General features: G+C 32.1%; 1 protein-coding gene across 2 annotated transcripts; it reads left to right on the plus strand.

Annotated features, from left to right (window-relative positions):
* Window positions 1-3,494: 3,494 nt before the first annotated feature.
* On the plus strand, window positions 3,495-18,325 carry LOC123678345. 2 transcript variants are annotated; one of them, XM_045615329.1, is made up of 5 exons: window positions 3,495-3,631; window positions 13,447-13,546; window positions 16,233-16,437; window positions 16,766-16,961; window positions 17,947-18,325. In XM_045615329.1, exons 2-5 carry the CDS (start codon window positions 13,453-13,455, stop codon window positions 18,103-18,105), a joined length of 654 nt encoding a protein of 217 aa, XP_045471285.1. In that variant the 5' UTR covers window positions 3,495-3,631; window positions 13,447-13,452; the 3' UTR covers window positions 18,106-18,325. The 2 variants fall into 2 exon arrangements, with proteins under 2 accessions (XP_045471285.1, XP_045471286.1); XM_045615330.1 differs by lacking the exon at window positions 3,495-3,631 and adding an exon at window positions 3,982-4,003.
* Window positions 18,326-19,104: the final 779 nt, after the last annotated feature.

The following is a 19,104-nucleotide window of genomic DNA, read 5'->3' on the forward strand; positions in this document are numbered from 1 at the left end:
CAATTATGCCATTGTTTTCATTGATTTGTGACACGGCGCATTTTCTTGATGAAACAGCACCTTTTTTCTCTTCAAATGTTTATTAACGATTTCATCTCTTAAACGATCCAATAACGCTATATAATAATCGCTGTTGATGGTCTGGCCCTTTTTGAGGTAATCAATGAATATTATACCTTGCGCATCCCAGAATACTGATGTCATAACCTTGCCAGCTGACTGTTGTGTTTTTCCTCGCTTTGGATTCGGTTCATCGTGTGCAGTCCACTCAGCTGACTGTCGATTGGACTCCGGATTGAAATGATGGAGCCATGTCACATAACGACGCAAAAATTCAGGTTTATTGCACTTAAACACCTCTTTTTTTCCAAATAACAAAAGTAGTTACACTCACAATGCAATATCTCACAAACTAATGGTCGGACTGCTGTCAAAATTTGACACTTATTGTTTGAAGGTTGGTAAAATCAAAAATCATATGGATTCAATACTAGCACCACCATCTGTGCATCAGACCGGGGACTTTTCAATTGGCCAAATATATCATTCATTAATACCTAATAGCTGTTGGATTTATTGGTTTAATCTCATACTTTTATTGATACACTAATTGCTTTCTGCATATACATATAGGAAATAGAGTTAATTAACAATACATAGAGTATAATGAATTCTGAATTGAAATTCAATGGAAGATAACATGATTGATAATTTAAGATCCAAATGTTTGTATACCTATATTTGTGCGATGACATACACAAGAACATAAAAACAATTACGTAAAATATCAATATAAATTTCAAAGGAAAGTTGGTACTTAGCCCATCTTCAATCGATGGATAATTGGACATACCTCTTATATGAGGAAATTGTGCAGAAAATAATAATACTGTAAGGTGTGGATGTGAGAGATCAAAGGTCATCTTGAACACCAAGAATCCTTGATGATGAGCAAAAATTGTCTATTGTTTCAAATGTTTAACAATTTAAATAGTGGACAGTAAACACTATTGATAGAAAATAATATACATTAGGTATACATTATATACATTATTTAAGATGGATACGATAAAATAGTTGTGAAATGAAAAAAAATTCTGACTTTCCAATATCAAACATTTTTTCAGCTGAACACACGCAGTTTCGGAATAGTTATTCATAAAACAAGTGCAGAAGGCATTGATATTCTTCCACGAGTTCAAAATTCAAAAACGAGCCACGAAGTGGCGAGTTTTTGAATGAACGAGTGGTAGAATGAGCCTTCTGTACGAGTATTATACATTATTTTCTCTAATTCATTGCATTTTTATTGAAATTAATGAAATATTTCCATAAATATCATTTAGTGATTTTTGCATTGAAAAATGTTGGTTGCCAGAACTGATCTCTTTAAGGCAAATTGATGAATTGACAGATAAAGCCGTGGCGGAAAGTTTGGAGTACCAACATATAATAATAAAATATAACCATGAAAACTGTGCGTTTCTCGCACGATTTTGTTCTACAAGATGTGGAAGAATGAACGGAATAACCACAGAATTAGAGAAAAATAATTTCCCGTATATAGCTTGTGCTAAGATTTATCATTTCAGTCATGAAACATCCATGAGTTCTTAAAGCTAGGAATCATTTTGGAGTTATGGAATTTCAGATATTAGTTCCATTGATGGGCAAATAATATAAAATTTCTCATGAAATTTCCAATCCAAAATTTAATCTTTTCTACCATTTCTATATTGACGATTAAGTGTAACCAATTATCTATTGAACACAATAACGAAATAGTCTGAAATGAAATAATTCCTAATAAACAATTTCAAGGATTCTTTCATTCGATATTGTACAACCAGGATGTTCATACCAAAGGTATTATTTCTTAGGTAGACTATCAGAATGAACTTAAGTAATAAACTATTGGACACCAATTGATTACTTCATCGAAATGATTTTCGAAAGATTCAACAAGTATTGAAAGGCTTTTTATTATGAGGAAAGTACTGTCTGACAAGTCTGGAGCTTTTGAACTCTCGTTCATTCATACTTCCTTTCGTGTCTTTGGAGACCACAGAACTGTACCAAATTGTTTATTTCATTTAAATTGAAATCTGATTTTTGGATGTCGGAATTAAGGATTCATCATGCCAAGTAGCTTGACATTTTAACCAACTACTTGACTTGAAAATCAAGCTCGTGAAAAATTACCAACTTGAGCTTGACTTACTTGATTTTAGCTATTTATTGCTTGGTTTGATATCGAGCTACTTCATATTACTTGAGCTTGATATACACGCGTCGCACGGCATATATTTTTGGAATTTCGTGCGCGCTTAGACTAAATAAGGGGATTCCTCGAACGCCGAGAGACTGAAGCATTCGCCAGTGTGACTTTATTAGTAGTTTTCTCACATTTCTATGAAATATATTGGTAGATTTTAGTAGTTTCAAGAATATCTTTCCAAACTTGGCTTTTTATCGGAAATTTTAACCACATCATCTTCAGCTCCTGTTGAAAGACAATTTTCCAGAGCTGCTCTCACAGTTACAAAAACCTGCAATAGGTTAGGCGACAAATCTATAAGATGCCTCATGTGTCTTAGATCCTGAATGGAAAATTATTGAATTAAAAAAAGCCTGGAGGTTTCTCAATATTAAGAAACTTTATTTTTTATCATTTTTTATTTTGTTATGATTTATAACTATCTACAATTAAACTGCTGAAAATCAAGTAGCTTGATATGATCCAAGTACTTGATAAATAAATACTTGAATGAGATTGAAAAAATACTCCTTTACTTGAACTTGACTTGAAATCAAGTCAAGCTCAATCCAAGTAGCTTGAAAATCATGCCAAGCCGTGAATTCCTAGCCGGAATCGCTGAATTCTACATCAAAATCATAATTTTCACATTCTTTCAAAGGCAGGCAACCTTTCTGGACAAATTGTGATCCCAACATATTGTCAGATAATATTTCTAAACCCGTTGATCATATTGTTATTAATATTATTATTAAACCTTGAAGAGTATGGGCCAATAACCCATAAATACAGTATTACAAATAAAAGAAAGAATGCAAATATTTTGGAGATGCATATGGTTTCTGGCATTGTTGGAACATCTACATATATTCAAATTTCTAATCAGTATAGAACCTCAAAAATGTATGCTTTCATCAAAAGCAAGTTGGTTAATGTACAACTCCAGCAGAGTAAGCGAGAGTGAAGAGGTACATGGAAGAATTCAAAAAAGAAATTTTAATCATCAAGTCATCCAACAATTTAATATGATATAATAGAATTTGCAATTAACTTCTAGTCATTAAAAGAAAAATCCATATAGGGATGAACACATGTTTGTTCTCGGCAATTTGTGGCATTTAGGAAATTAATCTCTGATAATATCTAATATTTGACGAAGGATGAAGATACTCTCACACTGGTACCAAGTACCATGAAAGCACCATTGGTCAAATGTCAGAATGGCCAGAGGATAGACTCGATACAGGCCCCATAGTCTTAAAACTAGGTTAAAGATTGTGGGGGGCACACAACGAAGCTATATACACTTGTCTACCAAGCAGACTGACAGTGTAGACAGTGTTTCTCCACAGTAACCATCAAACATAAAAACTGGTAAGTGAAAGAACATCCTCTCGCGTAATCCAACCAAAGATCCAAATCTCAAAAAAGTTTGAGCTTCATTTCTATTAAAATGCTAATTCGACGTTTTTAATATTTGGGGGGTGTGAACCTTGTGAGGAAATATTGAGTTCTTATTTTCTCGGTACGTGTTTGGAAGTTCCTACTGGAAGAATTTAAAACCTGTTTTTCGTTTACAATGGTACAGTTACCGGTGAGGATCTGAAGAGTTATTGGTTTTATTAAAAGTGTGTTGGTCGGTCGTCAGATGATTGAAGATACAGTTAAGCAACAGTGGCGTGTGTCTGGTGTCCTATCTGTGGCAGTCCTGTGTTGTGCTAGTCCTATTTCGTTCGTGGATTTTAGGTAGTTTGGAAAATTTTTATTTTGTGAATTATTTGGCCGGAATGAACAAAAAATTATGAGTTCTGAGGAATACATCTAATTCATCTTCAAATGACAAATTTAAAAAAAATAAAAAAAAATTTTTGTTATGTACTCTTATCTTTGAGGAGTGACCAAAAAATTTCAATATCAAGTTTTTCACTAGCACACTTTTCATAAATACCTTAGACAGACCCTAGAAATTTTAATTTTTTAGTTTTTCCAAAAGTGAAACAGAGCGTTAACCCAACCTGATACTGACCTCGTTCAACGCTGCTTGACTTGATTTTCTTTTCGATAATTCAATTTAATCGATTCTCTGTGAGTACGTGAAAAGATACATTGTTGTTTTTGGGATTTGGAAGTTTTCAATGAGAAAAAATTGTTTCTTTAGTGTTACTATTCTCAATAGTAGTTGTATTAGTATTTTTTGAATTATTGAGAAGAAAATTTAGTGAAAATTATGGAAACATTCGAAAAATATTGCTTATTAATGAAAGTTCAAACCTAATTCGCCAATCTTTTCATCCATCTCCGTTACAGATATATGAAGGTAAACATTTAAAAACGTATCGAAATTAGTTTTTATTTGATAGGTATTCGAATTGAAACACCTAAATCAAATAAAAAAAAAATTGAAGAATTGATACAGTGCACTAACTGTATAACTAGATCTGTGTAGATAATGTTTCAATTGCGAACAATTCATGTACAGTAATTATATTTACCAATATCAAGTTTTTTGAATACACAGTAAAAATAATATTATACTACATTTGTAGTTACCACCCTCTAAACCCCATAATTGGAGAACTTGATAATTGAATGATTCCTTAAATGCTTTTAAAAATTCTGTGGATCAAAGTGTATTACAAGTTCAGTACTTTATTTATCGAGTATATTTTTTTATATTTCTAGATTGATCCTTTTTTTGAAATTTTTCTCCAAAATTCCAGGAATTCCAAAAGATATTATAGTTGTGTATCCACACAATTTTCATCTATTCCACTAGAAATACGAACATCGAGAAATAACACAAGAGTTTCACATTCAAATGTTGATTAAAAATAATTTAATTCAACTAATACCTATGAATACATAAATTTGTAACATCCCTAAAAGTAGCTACACTCTCCGATCATTTTATACTCACTGAGACATCTTATCCAACTTTCTCAAGATAATTAACAGTCAAGGTTATAGCGGTTAAGCTCTTGAATAAACGTCCTTGAAATAACTTCAGAACCATTGAACGATTGAGATACCTTTAAGAAAGAAATCTGAAAATTAAAACACTTTCACGGATGATTTTGATTCAATGACTAAAATGAATCAGGAAGTGATAAGTTGACCAAAAATCATACAGCACTGAATTTTATTCTCAAGAAATCTTTTATCTCGACATAATAGGACATATTTTTTTATTTTCTTGAAAATCGAATAATTTGAAATCTCTACTGTTTTAATAGGGAAAATATCATCTTCTATCAGCCTCCTACTGTCATATTGCAAGCTCATGTATGATTATGTCTTCGAATTGTTACTCAAAATCATAATTATACCTTCATATTTACTTGTTAACACCTTCTACTTAAATATTATTTATTTGTTTTCTATATCTTTATTATATACAATTATTTGCATCGCGTAGATGAGAACATGTTTTATATTATTTATACAGTGAATAATCGAAATTTTATGTAGTCAGATTGTTATTATGGCATGCATAGACATTTTTTGGTTTTCCTTTTCTATTTGTCTTGTATCATAATATTGGGGATTACTTTGGACAGTAATCATAAATTCTAACTTAAAAAGAACAGAAATAAAAAGAAAGATAGTACCTATTCATATTAATGAATACTGCCTCACTTTTCCTCTTCTTTGTTCACTTTGCTGTTCTCCAATAATATCAACTTTGTTTTTTCTGTTGTTATTTGTTATTCATCATGGAACTTTCTCTATTTCTTCTATTAGCAGTCAGGTTAAAGTTTCAAAATCTATTTTCGTAAAGAAGAGAATTGTTATATTTGTATCAATTATTTCTTTGAATAGGATAAAGTTCTTTAATGGTGCTTTCTAATTACTTAGTTACTCTATGATTATTAGTTCCTTTTCGTACTAACTCTATGGTCTCGGGTTTTCCGGAAATCCAGTTGACATAAAGATTATGAATGAAAATGATTACCTACATTGTTCATAGTTTAGCAGGAAATTCTCACATCTGCCATTGACCTGCGATTATACGACTAGTACCAACCCACTAAAAAAGGAAACTTACGCAATGTAAATTTTCACGAAGTACCTAATCAGTAAAAGTACCAGCATTCAACGGTAAATTATTCTTTTCATAAACACACGTACCTATGGATCGTGAATTGTTCAAAGTGTACAATGATTACCTTCCCATTTCGAAATCTACAGATCCAACATTCACGTCAAAGGATGCTGGTTATGCTTCAATTGTTTCGCTATTGATGGTTCGACGTATCGCCAAAAATGGTTAAACGTTTTGTGTTTGATTGTTATGGTTTAACGATCTGAGGATGCTGCAGCAGAACTGTTCTCACGATCTGCATTCACGTGGGTGTTATATAAGTGCCTGTAGATTGTAGATTACATAAATTCAAATTCGCATTAAATTTAATTGTTGAACGATAAATGTACTGCTTCAGATTTCATAGATAGTTCCTTGTTACTCGAAAAATAGCTCCTCAAATCAGGAATAATGTAAAAACTGCATCTCAGCAAAAATGGTGCATACCTTTCAGTTTGGAATTGATTGAATGAACTGAAAAAAAGTTTTTATAATCGTATTTACCTAAATTGATTCAATTTTATTATGTTCCTTAATTAGAGGTACAAACGAAAATGACAGATTCTTCGGATCATATTAAGAAAAAAAATTCCTATGAACGCTTTGTTTTCGAGATACAGGGTGATAAAATTTGTTCTTTTTCTGATGTTTTTTCATCATAGCACCTTCAATTTGAAGATTTCCTTAAGTGATATGCTAATTTTGAATGCAAAGGGTGATTTTTTTCTGGTACAGTGGCCGCGTCTATCATACAGAAAAAAATGTAAAAAGAAATATCAAAAGTCCAGTACTTTCTTTTTGGTTTCTTGTAGTTGCTACAGATTTTGAAAAAAAAAATTCAAACAATTCTCTAGTAATCCTCAGGTGAATCCAAATTATTATAAAGATCTAGTTAGTTAGCTGTGATGAATAAATTAATTGAAACATAATAAAATTATCATTCTGTAGCGAAGATTAATGAAGAATCGATAACCTGGAAGAAATACCTACATCCATGTTTATACGACTTTTTTCCTCAAAATTATCCAAAGAAACTCCCATTTTCTTTTGTACCTCCAATTAAGGAACACCCAGTATATTTACACGAAAAATCTCAACGTGATCGAGTCATCAATATTGGATATTATTTCCGATATTCTTCCCAAATCTCTCATTTTACATTGTACCTCTAATTTAGGAACAACTTGTATATCATGTAATGAAAGTACTGGCAATATAAAAGCATAAGTCACCTAAAAGACCTAATTCGTATGAAGAAAAATCGAAAACGATTAAAAACAAAAACATATCCTACGTTTTATATGAGTTTCCCAAACCATAGCATTATCTTTTTATGTACTTACTTGATGCTTATGCATTAGGATTGCAAAAAATCTAAAATAGCTGAAATTTTTACATAATCACTCAGATATTACCCTATTTGCATATGCATTTCAGTTTTGATCAATATCGGACTTGTATAGAACGCGATATATGGAAATCCCGGAAATCTCATCTTTGCGCATCCTCAACGAAAACTCCTTCATCTAAAGATGCTGAATATTGCATTGGATCATCTACAGCCTAAACTGAATACACACACCAAATTACATTAAAATCGGATAAGAATCATAGAAGTTGAAGCTATTACAATAATGTGCAGACATACAGACTGACAGACGAACTGCACGAAACCAAAGTCCTCGAAATGCATTTTGCAAGTTGAAAATCGAAGAAGTGATCACAATGTTTCCTCTACTTTTGGTAGAAATGGAAGCAAAAGTGATACTGATAATAGAGTTCATTCAGAAAATTTCTATAAAAACACACTACTTTGAAGCACTTGCACTCTTGTTTAATTTGACAATTGCATTTGTTCAAGCTGTTATTTCAAATTACGTAATTATTTAACTCTTCATTCACATTAGTCTGTCTATTTCTCGATAAAAAAATAAGCATATGTTGTCATAATGAACAACCATTGCACTTTCATGTTTCTAAAGTGAATTGAAAATTACCTAATTCTCCGCTAATCTGAGTTGATGGACTGTGTCATCTACGCAACTATGAACATCTTGAAGCTTGTTCTACGGATTGTTAACAACGGTGGTCATTCAACAAACATAATGCGTCTGCCGCAATCGCTATTGGGAAATTTGGTGATGCATTTATGCACCTTGGCTAATAATTTAACGACCTAACATTCACCCAGTGTATTTTTCGATTTGAAAGTGAATCCACCAAAGCGTTAAGAAAGCATTATGAAGATCCTCGCATTCTGTGGATTTGACCATACCCATCTGAGGCTATTGAATCACTGGTATTAATCTCAATGGTACCCATTGGGAAACAGGTAATTGGACGAAGGAGAAGATGTTTCTAGAGGTGAAAGTGGAGAAATAACATGTCCCGGAATTTCTTCTTACGGAACCAAATGGATTCAATGGTTAACGCAAAAAATTTCACTACTGTTTTGCATTATTCAACAACGTACCTTGAGTACTATCTTGAATCAGAATTGAGTGATGGAGTCATGAAAGCCGCCTTCTAAAATTCAAGTTATTTACTGAACCTTGGTTATTTATTTATTGGAACTCTTCCCCAATTGTAATTCGTATATTTACAACGTCTTCATAATAACCAAGTTCGAGTTTGTTTTGAGAAGAATATATGATTGCAGTTTCGAAAAAATTCATGAAAATAATCCTGATAATCATCTAGTTATATGGGAATGACTTGATTTGCTCGCCGAAGGGGCTCCGCCTCTTGGACCCTGTCACTATACCGGTAGATCCCTCACTGGGAATCCATCAAGAAAAAATTTTTTTTCGGACACCCAGGATCGTGACGATCCACCCGGTATACTCGTCTGATTCTCGGAGGGGTACTCCATATGACTTTTTTTCCTAGGACCTAGCGTTTGGCCCCTGCCTATATAAAAATATTTGATGCAAACAACTTTTCATTATGATAAAAGTGGTTGAAAGAAAGAGTATCAGAATTTCTATCATTAAAGAAAACATCAAACCTCAAATATCGAGATAATAACTAATCGAATATGAGATTGTGACCCTCAGTAGATTTTTCGTCGTGGTACTTTCAAATTGCCCACAGAGAAATGAGACTTGAATGTCAAAATAATCCGCAACACCCCGTATACTCGAAAACCGCGAGGAAAATCGAAGTTTGGAAGTTTTCCTGGGGCTTTGAGACGATTTCGAGGGAGGTCTTATTCTTGTAATTTTTGCTCTAGATGGTCCCGTTTAGGCTGTGATTTTGTGTACCAACATACCTGGATTCTTTGCGGAAGGGCTATATCTATATAAGATGTGATACTATTCAAAATAGGTATTATGGCAACACTGTGTATTATCTTCTGACATTTGTTATAACATTTATGTAGGTTATTCATAATAATCATGCAAAAATACACTCTTCAACAACGTTTAGAAATTACTTCATCAAAATCATTGCTCAAATTTGGGATGAATTCATGGACAACATTATTCTAATTGAATCACAGATCTGAAAGTGGTTCTAAATATTTTTGAAGGGTGTATCCTTTATGATTGACATAACCTTCTAAGCACATAAGACATGATGACATAAGAAATGTCAAAAAATACACGGTGTTGTCATTTTGGATTGTACCATTCCTATTGGTCATCAGTGGGTCGATCATATCGTTTGAGACCATTAATATGAACATTGATACGGAATGATAGAGAGATGTGTTTAGGGAACGAACTCCGAGTGAGTATAGAGCACAGTTGCGCCAAGTCAGCCAAAAAAGAATTCCTTACTGATTGAATTATTTCCGAAACCAAACATATTCTTATGAAATATTAAAGATTCATATTCACGATATAGTTTTTCTTGGAAACTCAAAGAAAGTTGTTATTTTTAAATACATAGTTATAGGCATATTAACGTCGTGCCTAATTTGATGGATGAAACAATAATGAGCGAGTGAAATTATTTGAATCAACCTTGTGTAGGTACATCTATCTTTCACCATCATTAAGTTCATTTGATTCACGATCGGAAAGTAAAAGTATAATTGCTCTATGTTAAAATAATGCGAAGAAATGTGGCATGGAAGAGTCTTGTTGAAAACCTTATGCTACGATCGATTGTTTTACCACCCCTTCAAAACTTTCTTTTACTTTCATTAATTATGATACTGGCGTAGTCATCGTTAATCCCGTATGTGATGAGTTTCATCCTTGTTTCAGACTACAAAAAGGGTTTGATAATTGAATCGAATCGAAACTTATTGATAATAATAATTAAACTTTCAATCACGTAAAAACTTTCACTAATCACCATATTCCCATGACTTTAATATCGAACAGACCTAAAAAAAAATTTTATAGGTGGAAGACCAAGTTCCAAATCATGTTTGAATCAAGTACGAGATATTTTTTTGAACAATAAAAGTCTGGCAATGTATTTTATTTTGAAGACATTTCTTATAGCGTATAATCTTTCTGGCAAAAAATTCACTAAATTGAGCCTACGTTTGTTTTAATTGACCAATCTTGAAAGATGTTTATTTTATGTGAATTTTAGTACTTTTTTTGTTCGAATCATTAAATTCATGATTTCTTGTTATCTTCCCTTGTGCATAATAGCCAACAAGTATTACATCATTTTCTGGTATAATTCTCAAGGATTTAATGATAGATTCACCGATAATTTCTGAATAGCAGAAATTTTCACGGAAGCTTAATTCCTTTCACTAAATATCATTGCAAATGGAAATGAATAATTAGTATATAAATAATTCAATTCATAAGTATGTCAGTAACATGTTGTCGTGATTATAATTTACGAGAAACACGATTCTTCTTAAAAATGCAAATTATGTTAAAAAAAAAACAATAGTTACTCATAAAACAAGAATATAAAGCGACGCAATATGCTTTTTAATTATTTAAAATAGCTAAAAGCTTCTGACGCATTTTTCGATTTTTTTATATAATAAAGGAACATCATGTTGATAATTAATGTTTTGATAGAAACGTCCAACATTTCATGGTTTGACAGTTACAGTAACGTTAAGCAAAAATATTTCAGTAGATCGTTATCGGTGAATGCTTTCTAGGAAAAATAAGAATAAAGATTTGGTTTTCTGGATGTATAATAGCATTTTCCGGTATTTTTACTGATAATATCATGAAGTTGAAATGTTGAAGTTGAGAACAATGATTCTAATAGATACATATTACTAAAATAATGTTTTTGAATCATCATAGGTAAAGAATGACAGTAATTGACCTATTAATACAAATCTTCCAAAAATTATTAGGTGGATCGGATTATCAAATTTTAAATTAAATATTCTTTTCTAAAATGAAAAAACAATATTGAGTATGGAAGAATTGGCGCTCCGGCCCCACGTTGGGCGCCATGGTTCAAAATATCGAATTTAAAATTAAATATTCTAATCTTTTATAAAAACAATATAGACGATCCATAACACTACATACCTACTGAAGGACTTCAATTGAAATTTAAATGGAATTGAACTAACTTGACACTTGAAAGACCTACAACGGGTCTCATAAAACTTTGATTGACTAATCAACATATTATAGTTTTAAATCAATGGAAATATCAAGAATGAACTGAAATTGAACACAGAAATGATTTGATCTAGCAAACCACCACGATAAAAATTTTATAAAATCCACCATTAGTTCAGGTGGAATGCCATCGATTATTTTCAACTACTTTTGTTATCACTAGAATGTTAAGGTGATCCACCATTATGACCCATCGTTTTCACCCTTTTTTCCGATTTCTCAAAAGCGGTCTCCAAAATCGATATCACCCAAAACGTGGGCGACCAATAAACCAACCAGATGGTATTGTTTGGTATTCCGTGTCAAGTGCAGGTCTGGTATTTACCTGGCCCGGTTCAGAGAACTGCTTCCGGTTGATCTGGGTCACCATGTGACCCTAGGCGTTCGTACTTTCACGGTCAATCGGTCGCTAACATGAACACCTGAATGAAGATGATGAGGATCGTCGAAATCGATAAAGATTGGCTTGATTATTAATATTTTCTTCTAGATTGACGTAAATCGGCAACGGCAAGAACTAATCATTGGAAAACTGTTTGTGTAGAAGATGTGGTACAACATTGACAAACAAGTCGTTAACCTGAAATATAAACATATCACATTTTGTGGTTGATTAATCCACAGAAGTTGTTGCTTCTTCCATGTGAAGAATTTTCCAGTAGGAATGATTCAATTTGTAATGGTTGTAATGGCAACACTGTGTAATTTTTGACATTTCCTATGTTATTTGTGTTCAGTAGGTTATGCCATTTTATCATAGAAATATATAAAGTTTAAGAACGTTCAGAAATTTTGAACTGCCTTACCAAAATCAGAGCTCATTTGTGAATAAAATGAGAAATTTAAGAATTCATGGACAACATTATTCAGTTAATTGGCTTCAGTACCTACTTGGTAGTATTCCTCTAGTATCGTGTAAAGGAAATACACTTTCAAATTTGTCTATAATACGACGAATAATGAGTAGATTAACCGAATAATATCGTCCATCTTAAATGAATAAAAAACAATTAAAGCAAACAAACCTGTAAAGATGAAATCGATATATCGAATATAAATCAATTCGCGAATAGGGAATTGTTAATTTTAAAACTACATATGCGATCGAGACGAAAATTTGCCTTTGAATATAAAATGACAATGATGGATTGCTCGATCAGAACCATGGAAAATTCATGAAGAACATCGAACAAAAACAAACTAATACTACACCACAAAATTGAGATTGAGAATTGGATTTTTATATCAAAAAACAATTTAGAGCTTCTTGTAATATGAAGAATAGCTCTGCAAAATTTTGTATTGCTTCAAGAAATATTGTGAAGAGAAAATTTACTATTTTATTTCAATTTTCACAGGCTCAAATAGATCTGACATCTTCATTGGTTTTTTAAGTTTCATTTTATTTCTCAATGTGTATTGAATTTTTGTACTTCTGAATTTTTGTGATATTCAGATAGTAAAAGCAGCTTATAATTGAAAGACTTTCATGATATTACTCACTAATATATCCAATACTTCAATTGATTTTTTTATTACAGAACAAAATGTTGAAGCAACTGCTGCTTCTTGCCATAGGTGGCACAGTAGTTTTGGCACAAAGAAGATTGGCACTCCCTGATCCTAGAAGTTGTTCAAACAGTAAGTAAATTAATTGGAATTCAAATTAAAACATATGATTCTTTAAGATCAATCATAAATTTAACTTTGAATAAATGAAAAAAGATATCTTTCAAATTTTTTTCTCTTCTTTCACTGAGTACACTCAGAGACTGTTCAATTAGAACATTACACGAAATGTAATTCTAGTTTTACTAACTTTTGAATTATGTTACCTAACATCATAATACCATTTCAATTATTTCGATATTAATCATAATTCCCAAAGAAACAGCTACTAATTGCGATAGATATAAACACTTATTCTGCAACATCCCCATACTGAAAGTTCACAATATCGTTGCAAATTTCGCCACAAGTTGACATTACTGGGAAAAATGTAGTTAATATACTGATAGTCACCTAAAGCAATCCTTCAAATGCATTCTCCTTGTTATTCAATTGAATTTGCAAGTCAGACAACTTGATCTTAATTCAAAATGAAGTAATCCTAAATTATGTTTTTTTATGTCGTGCTAGAAGGTGATTGCATGGTTGAAAATGGCTCACAAATGTTGTAATAAGAAAATAATTACAATCACTACCATGAGGAGATCGATGGATGTTACAACTCACTTCAATAGTACTTGGCTCGATAATTGTGATTAAATCCTGAGACATTATTTCTTATTTCCTCGTTCGAGAAAATAACAATCATTATTTGCATTGTCTAGTTGACTTCCTCTGTGAATCCACTTTCTTCGGTTGTTAATAAATCATTCGTGTTCACAATGAACGCCAATGAACTTTGCGATTCATGACACTGTTGTTAGAAAAAGAAACCAGCGATTCTCATGACTGAAATTAACGTGAGAATTGAAAATCAGAAGGGTAATTTAATTTAGCAAACGGTTTGGCTGTAGTAGGTTATCATTTTTCTTCTTCTTCAGCCCTTTTTCATCCAGTGTCGGATATAGGTTTCTTCCAGTGTTTTCATGCTTCTCTGTCTTTTGCTGTCCATTGATTACCGGCTACAGCGACTATGTCGTCTATCCATCTTTTCCTCGGTCTTCTTATGCTAATTTTTGTCTCTCGAGGTCTCCAAAACGCCATTTTGTGTGACCATCTCTCCACACTCTGCCTTGTTCGCTATTCTAATCATGATGTCAGTTACCCTGGTCCATTTTCGTATTTTGTTGTTCGGAATTCTGTCTCTTAGCCTTTACCCAGCATAATCCTTTCCATGGCTCTTTGAGTTACTCTCAGTTGTTCTGACACTTTTTTCGTTATTGCCATAGTTTCTAGACCATAAGTTGCCTCTGGTAATATGCAGCTGTCATAGGTTTCGCGTTTTTTGTGTAGGCGAATATTTTGGTCCTTAAAAATGAAACTCAGTTTGTCGAAGGCTGCCCATGCTAAGCGTATCATGCTGAGGTTATCATTATATAGGAGTATATACAAAAGATTAGCATGCAACTAACAATAAGATCTACTTATTTCTCTTGAAAATGAAAAAAATATATGTCGTAAAAACTTGGTATCAATTCAAACACTACCAAAGTAGCTATTTCAAAATGTACAAAAATCAATTTTGCGAACGGAAATCCTGAAATCGGAGACCAAAGATTGCAAAATTTTCTCTTTTTTTCTCTTCCTTTGGTAAACTCGGAATTTGGCCTGAAACTCAAGAAATAATTGGTACAATAGTAAGAATTTGACGATGAATTCGAATGATTATTCGAATGATTCACATTTCCTGTCCATATCTGAATAGCTAATATACATCAATTTATGACAACTTTTATTGGCCAATTTGATGCTTATAAATGTGCCCAAATTCCTAACTGTAATCGATCAAACCGAAAAAAATTTAAGAGCAGTTGTTTTCGAATGACGATGTGTCATAGTTTATGCGAAAAGAGTGTCAGGATAATTAAGAATTTTAAATACTTTTTTCTAGCTGTTCAATAACGGTTGCGTTATTACGTCAATTAAGTTTATTATGAATAGAATCTTCATACGAGTATAGCACGTAATTATTGATGCCTACAATAATTCTATTTGATTTGATAAGTTTATATGTAGGTAAACTCTGCGATATTCTAGAAAATATTTTTCGGATCTAGGACGAATAACACTAATGAATAGTTCATTTTTCATGATTGCGTTGGATTCTGTATGGAATAATAATTCAATAATTTCTGAGTTATTGATTATTTTTAACCCATGTTGCACATCGAATGTGTTTCATAAGAATATTTTATGACCATATTGTTGATAAGAAGTATTGACCTATTGAAAAAAATAGACTCTACGTACAACATAAGTCGAGAATATCTTAAATGACTCAGAAATTATTTTATCGACAAGTAGGTATAATAATTTTTTAATTACAATTCATCGCAGAATCCTACGCACACAATTTTCGACACAATATTTGAAACACCATGTGATGTTATTTCATGAATTCAACAAAAAATTTTTTTTATAAAAATTATTTTCATTCCCTGAATAACTGGAAGTACTCACGTCGAAGAATTATTTTCATCTCTATAGAGAATATCGAATAATATCAAAATCTCAATTTTGAGAATTGAGATAAGCCCATTTCTCCAGTAACATCTAATAGGCACAAATTTTGATTTTTGAAGAAAAAACTCGAACTTGGGACACCCTGTATATAAAATTGTAGGAAAATATAATTATTAATAATATAATTGTCTTCTAGGAGTCAGACACGCTACGTATAGAGATGCTCGTGGAGTAACACATTCATATTTCTTCAGTTGGGAACATCAACCAACCAGGGGATTAGAAGTTGACTGGTTGGACGCCAGAAACATCTGCAGACGTCACTGTATGGACGCCGTATCTCTCGAAACCCCCCAAGAAAACGAATTCGTCAAACAGAGGATTGCTCGTGGTAATGTGAGGTAAGATGAAATACAAAATGGCGGAATCGCTTTGCGCATCCGCCAAAAAAACGAATTATTTATTTCGGTTGTCAAATCTGTATTTTCATCGGATGATGGTTAAATTTCTTGTTATAATTGCACCAAAGTATGAAAATACATCATTATTATATACCTCTTCCTTAAAGAATGCTGTGTTCGGCACCGAGCCAAGTTATTTTGATAGCGAAAATGAAAAATAGCTTTTTTGCAATCCATCAATTTTTCGATAATTACATTCCCTTTATGAGAAATTCTATGTATTTCCAAATATTCTATATGAGTAGTGTTTAATGAATTTTCTGTGTAGGTACATCTGGACTTCAGGAAGAAAATGTAACTTCGCTGGTTGTGACAGACCAGATCTTCAACCACAAAACATTAACGGATGGTTCTGGTCTGGTTCTGGAGCTAAAATTGGACCAACTACTCAGAGAAACTCTGGAGACTGGAGCAGCACTGGTGGATTCGGCCAAGCTCAACCTGACAACAGAGAAGCTGCCCAGGTATGTTTCTTCTTCCTTCAGAGTGAATTTGGTGGATATAACAAAGATCGCTAAAGAATCGATCAACTCTCCAACGTCTAGTAACGTTAAATCTTGAAAGAAATATTAAATTTTTGAGGATTTCAGTTACATGTTTATTTTATACGTTGGTACTATCGTTTATCCTTTGTCAACTCGAAATTAAGGATAATACAAGTACAGTAAGCTCATTCAAATTTGAAATTCGGACTCGTATCAGAAAGTGTGTGCCTTCTGCATTTGTATTAGAAATAATTCTATTACATTTTTCAATTGACACGTGAAAATTCAAATAGAAAAGATCTATTAAGATAAATTTTATAATTAAATGAAACGCAGTTATACGAAGAATGGAATCTAGCCAAGAATTTGAATTATTAATTAATTCAATTATTATCACAACACAGATTCAGGTTTTGACAGAATCTTTTATAGTTTTATTTATATATCAAATAAATTTATGAATACTTTATAATGCGGAAAAATCTGAAGAGAATATTTTTATACGTATTTCCTAAAATTGACTCAGAGAGAATAATTTTTATTTCTTCGCTTGGAAGGGTAAATTAAATTTTGAAACGAAAAAAAAAATGGTTTTTTGATGATTTCATAGAAGTTACAACTTTTTTTAATTTTCACAATTCCAGAAACCAACATGGTCGATGCAGGCCACTAACTTAATATAAAATAAAATATCTGTAGATGTAGAAGTTGTAAAATATAGGTTGACTCCAGTTCGATAGATATTATGTGAGCTATCGCTTATTGTAGTGATTACCATTAGTATAGAAAGGTTATTTTGAATTAAAAAAAAAGTTGAAAATTATGATTTTCATATAAAATTATGGAAATTAAAGATTTAAAATGAACATTAGTTAAAGAAATGAGTTTGAGATTTCAACTAAAAAATCACTTAAACTAAAGAAATGCATACATAGATTCCTATACTTACAAATTCATTTTTCAGGGTAATGATGAATCCTGTCTATCCATCTTGAACAACTTCTATAACGATGGAATCAAATGGCACGATGTAGCCTGTCACCACGTCAAACCATTCGTTTGCGAAGACAGCGAAGAGCTCCTCAACTTCGTTGCTTCCAGAAACCCTGGCATCAGATTGTAAAAAAAACCAGATCAACAATTGTTCATACCAGTAACCATTCCATTCCTTCATAACCCTCACCTCCTATGAAATCCTTCCTTCATCCTGAGTCCTGTTTCTTCTATTTATTTCAGAAATTGTAATTGCATTATGTGAATATTTGCTTTCATTTATAGTTTTAGGTAATTATTATCTATTCAGTAAATTATATTTTAATAATAAAAAAATCAATGTATGTATATCTGGTGGCTTTTTTATTCACTTTCTATGTGTACCTACAGTTGGTTATATTTTTGGTTAGTAACTGTGTTAATTCAATTCCTTGAAAAGTTTTGACTTATAGCTATTATACTATATATTTCCTGGAACTTCGATGAATAACACAAGGAAACAGTTCTTTTGGTGTCGAGGTTTTTTGACCTGGTTCTATATCAATTTGATGTCCTGAATTCAAATAAATCATTCATTTTTACCTACGAGCTCAAAATTTCAAGATATATAATTTTAGAGAAATATAACTTACATTATTTTAACTCAAATCCGTAAGTGTAGTAAACAAAATTAGATACGAAATTTTCATTTAAGTTATACAAAATACAATAATATGTCGAACTTACAAACAAAAAAAAACATTGAAGAAATCAAATAGTCACTCAACACTTCGAAAGCTTCTTTTACGCGACATTCTCGAATGTTTTTCTTAAACAGTCCCTTTTTAAACTCCATCGGTAATCTGCCATCATGAGCATGTCCCCGTCCTTGATAGTGGGCCTCCATAACTTTAATATATTGGTGAAATCTTTCACCATGTTCCTCACTCATGTCTCCTAAATTTTCTGGAAAACGGTCTAAGTGGCTGTGTAAATAGTGTATTTTAATACTCATATTGTATCCTTAGGATTTGAAACTATCTTGTTAACCATTTCAACATGGAATATTTTCTAACCCAATGGTGTGTTTCATCCCTACTATTCCACAGGAACAAGAAACACGGATATTTCGTGTAACCACTTTACTTTC

Source organism: Harmonia axyridis, chromosome 4 (assembly GCF_914767665.1).
Source record: "Harmonia axyridis chromosome 4, icHarAxyr1.1, whole genome shotgun sequence".
Classification (NCBI taxonomy): domain Eukaryota; kingdom Metazoa; phylum Arthropoda; class Insecta; order Coleoptera; family Coccinellidae; genus Harmonia; species Harmonia axyridis.

Excerpts from the sequence above, each read along its gene's own strand:
- LOC123678345 (XM_045615329.1), top strand. The coding sequence starts at position 13,453 with ATGTTGAAGCAACTGCTGCTTCTTGCCATAGGTGGCACAGTAGTTTTG. Across the intron at positions 13,547-16,232 it reads TCCTAGAAGTTGTTCAAACA|GAGTCAGACACGCTACGTAT; the intron begins GTAAGTAAATTA and ends ATTGTCTTCTAG. Across the intron at positions 16,438-16,765 it reads ATTGCTCGTGGTAATGTGAG|GTACATCTGGACTTCAGGAA; the intron begins GTAAGATGAAAT and ends TTTTCTGTGTAG.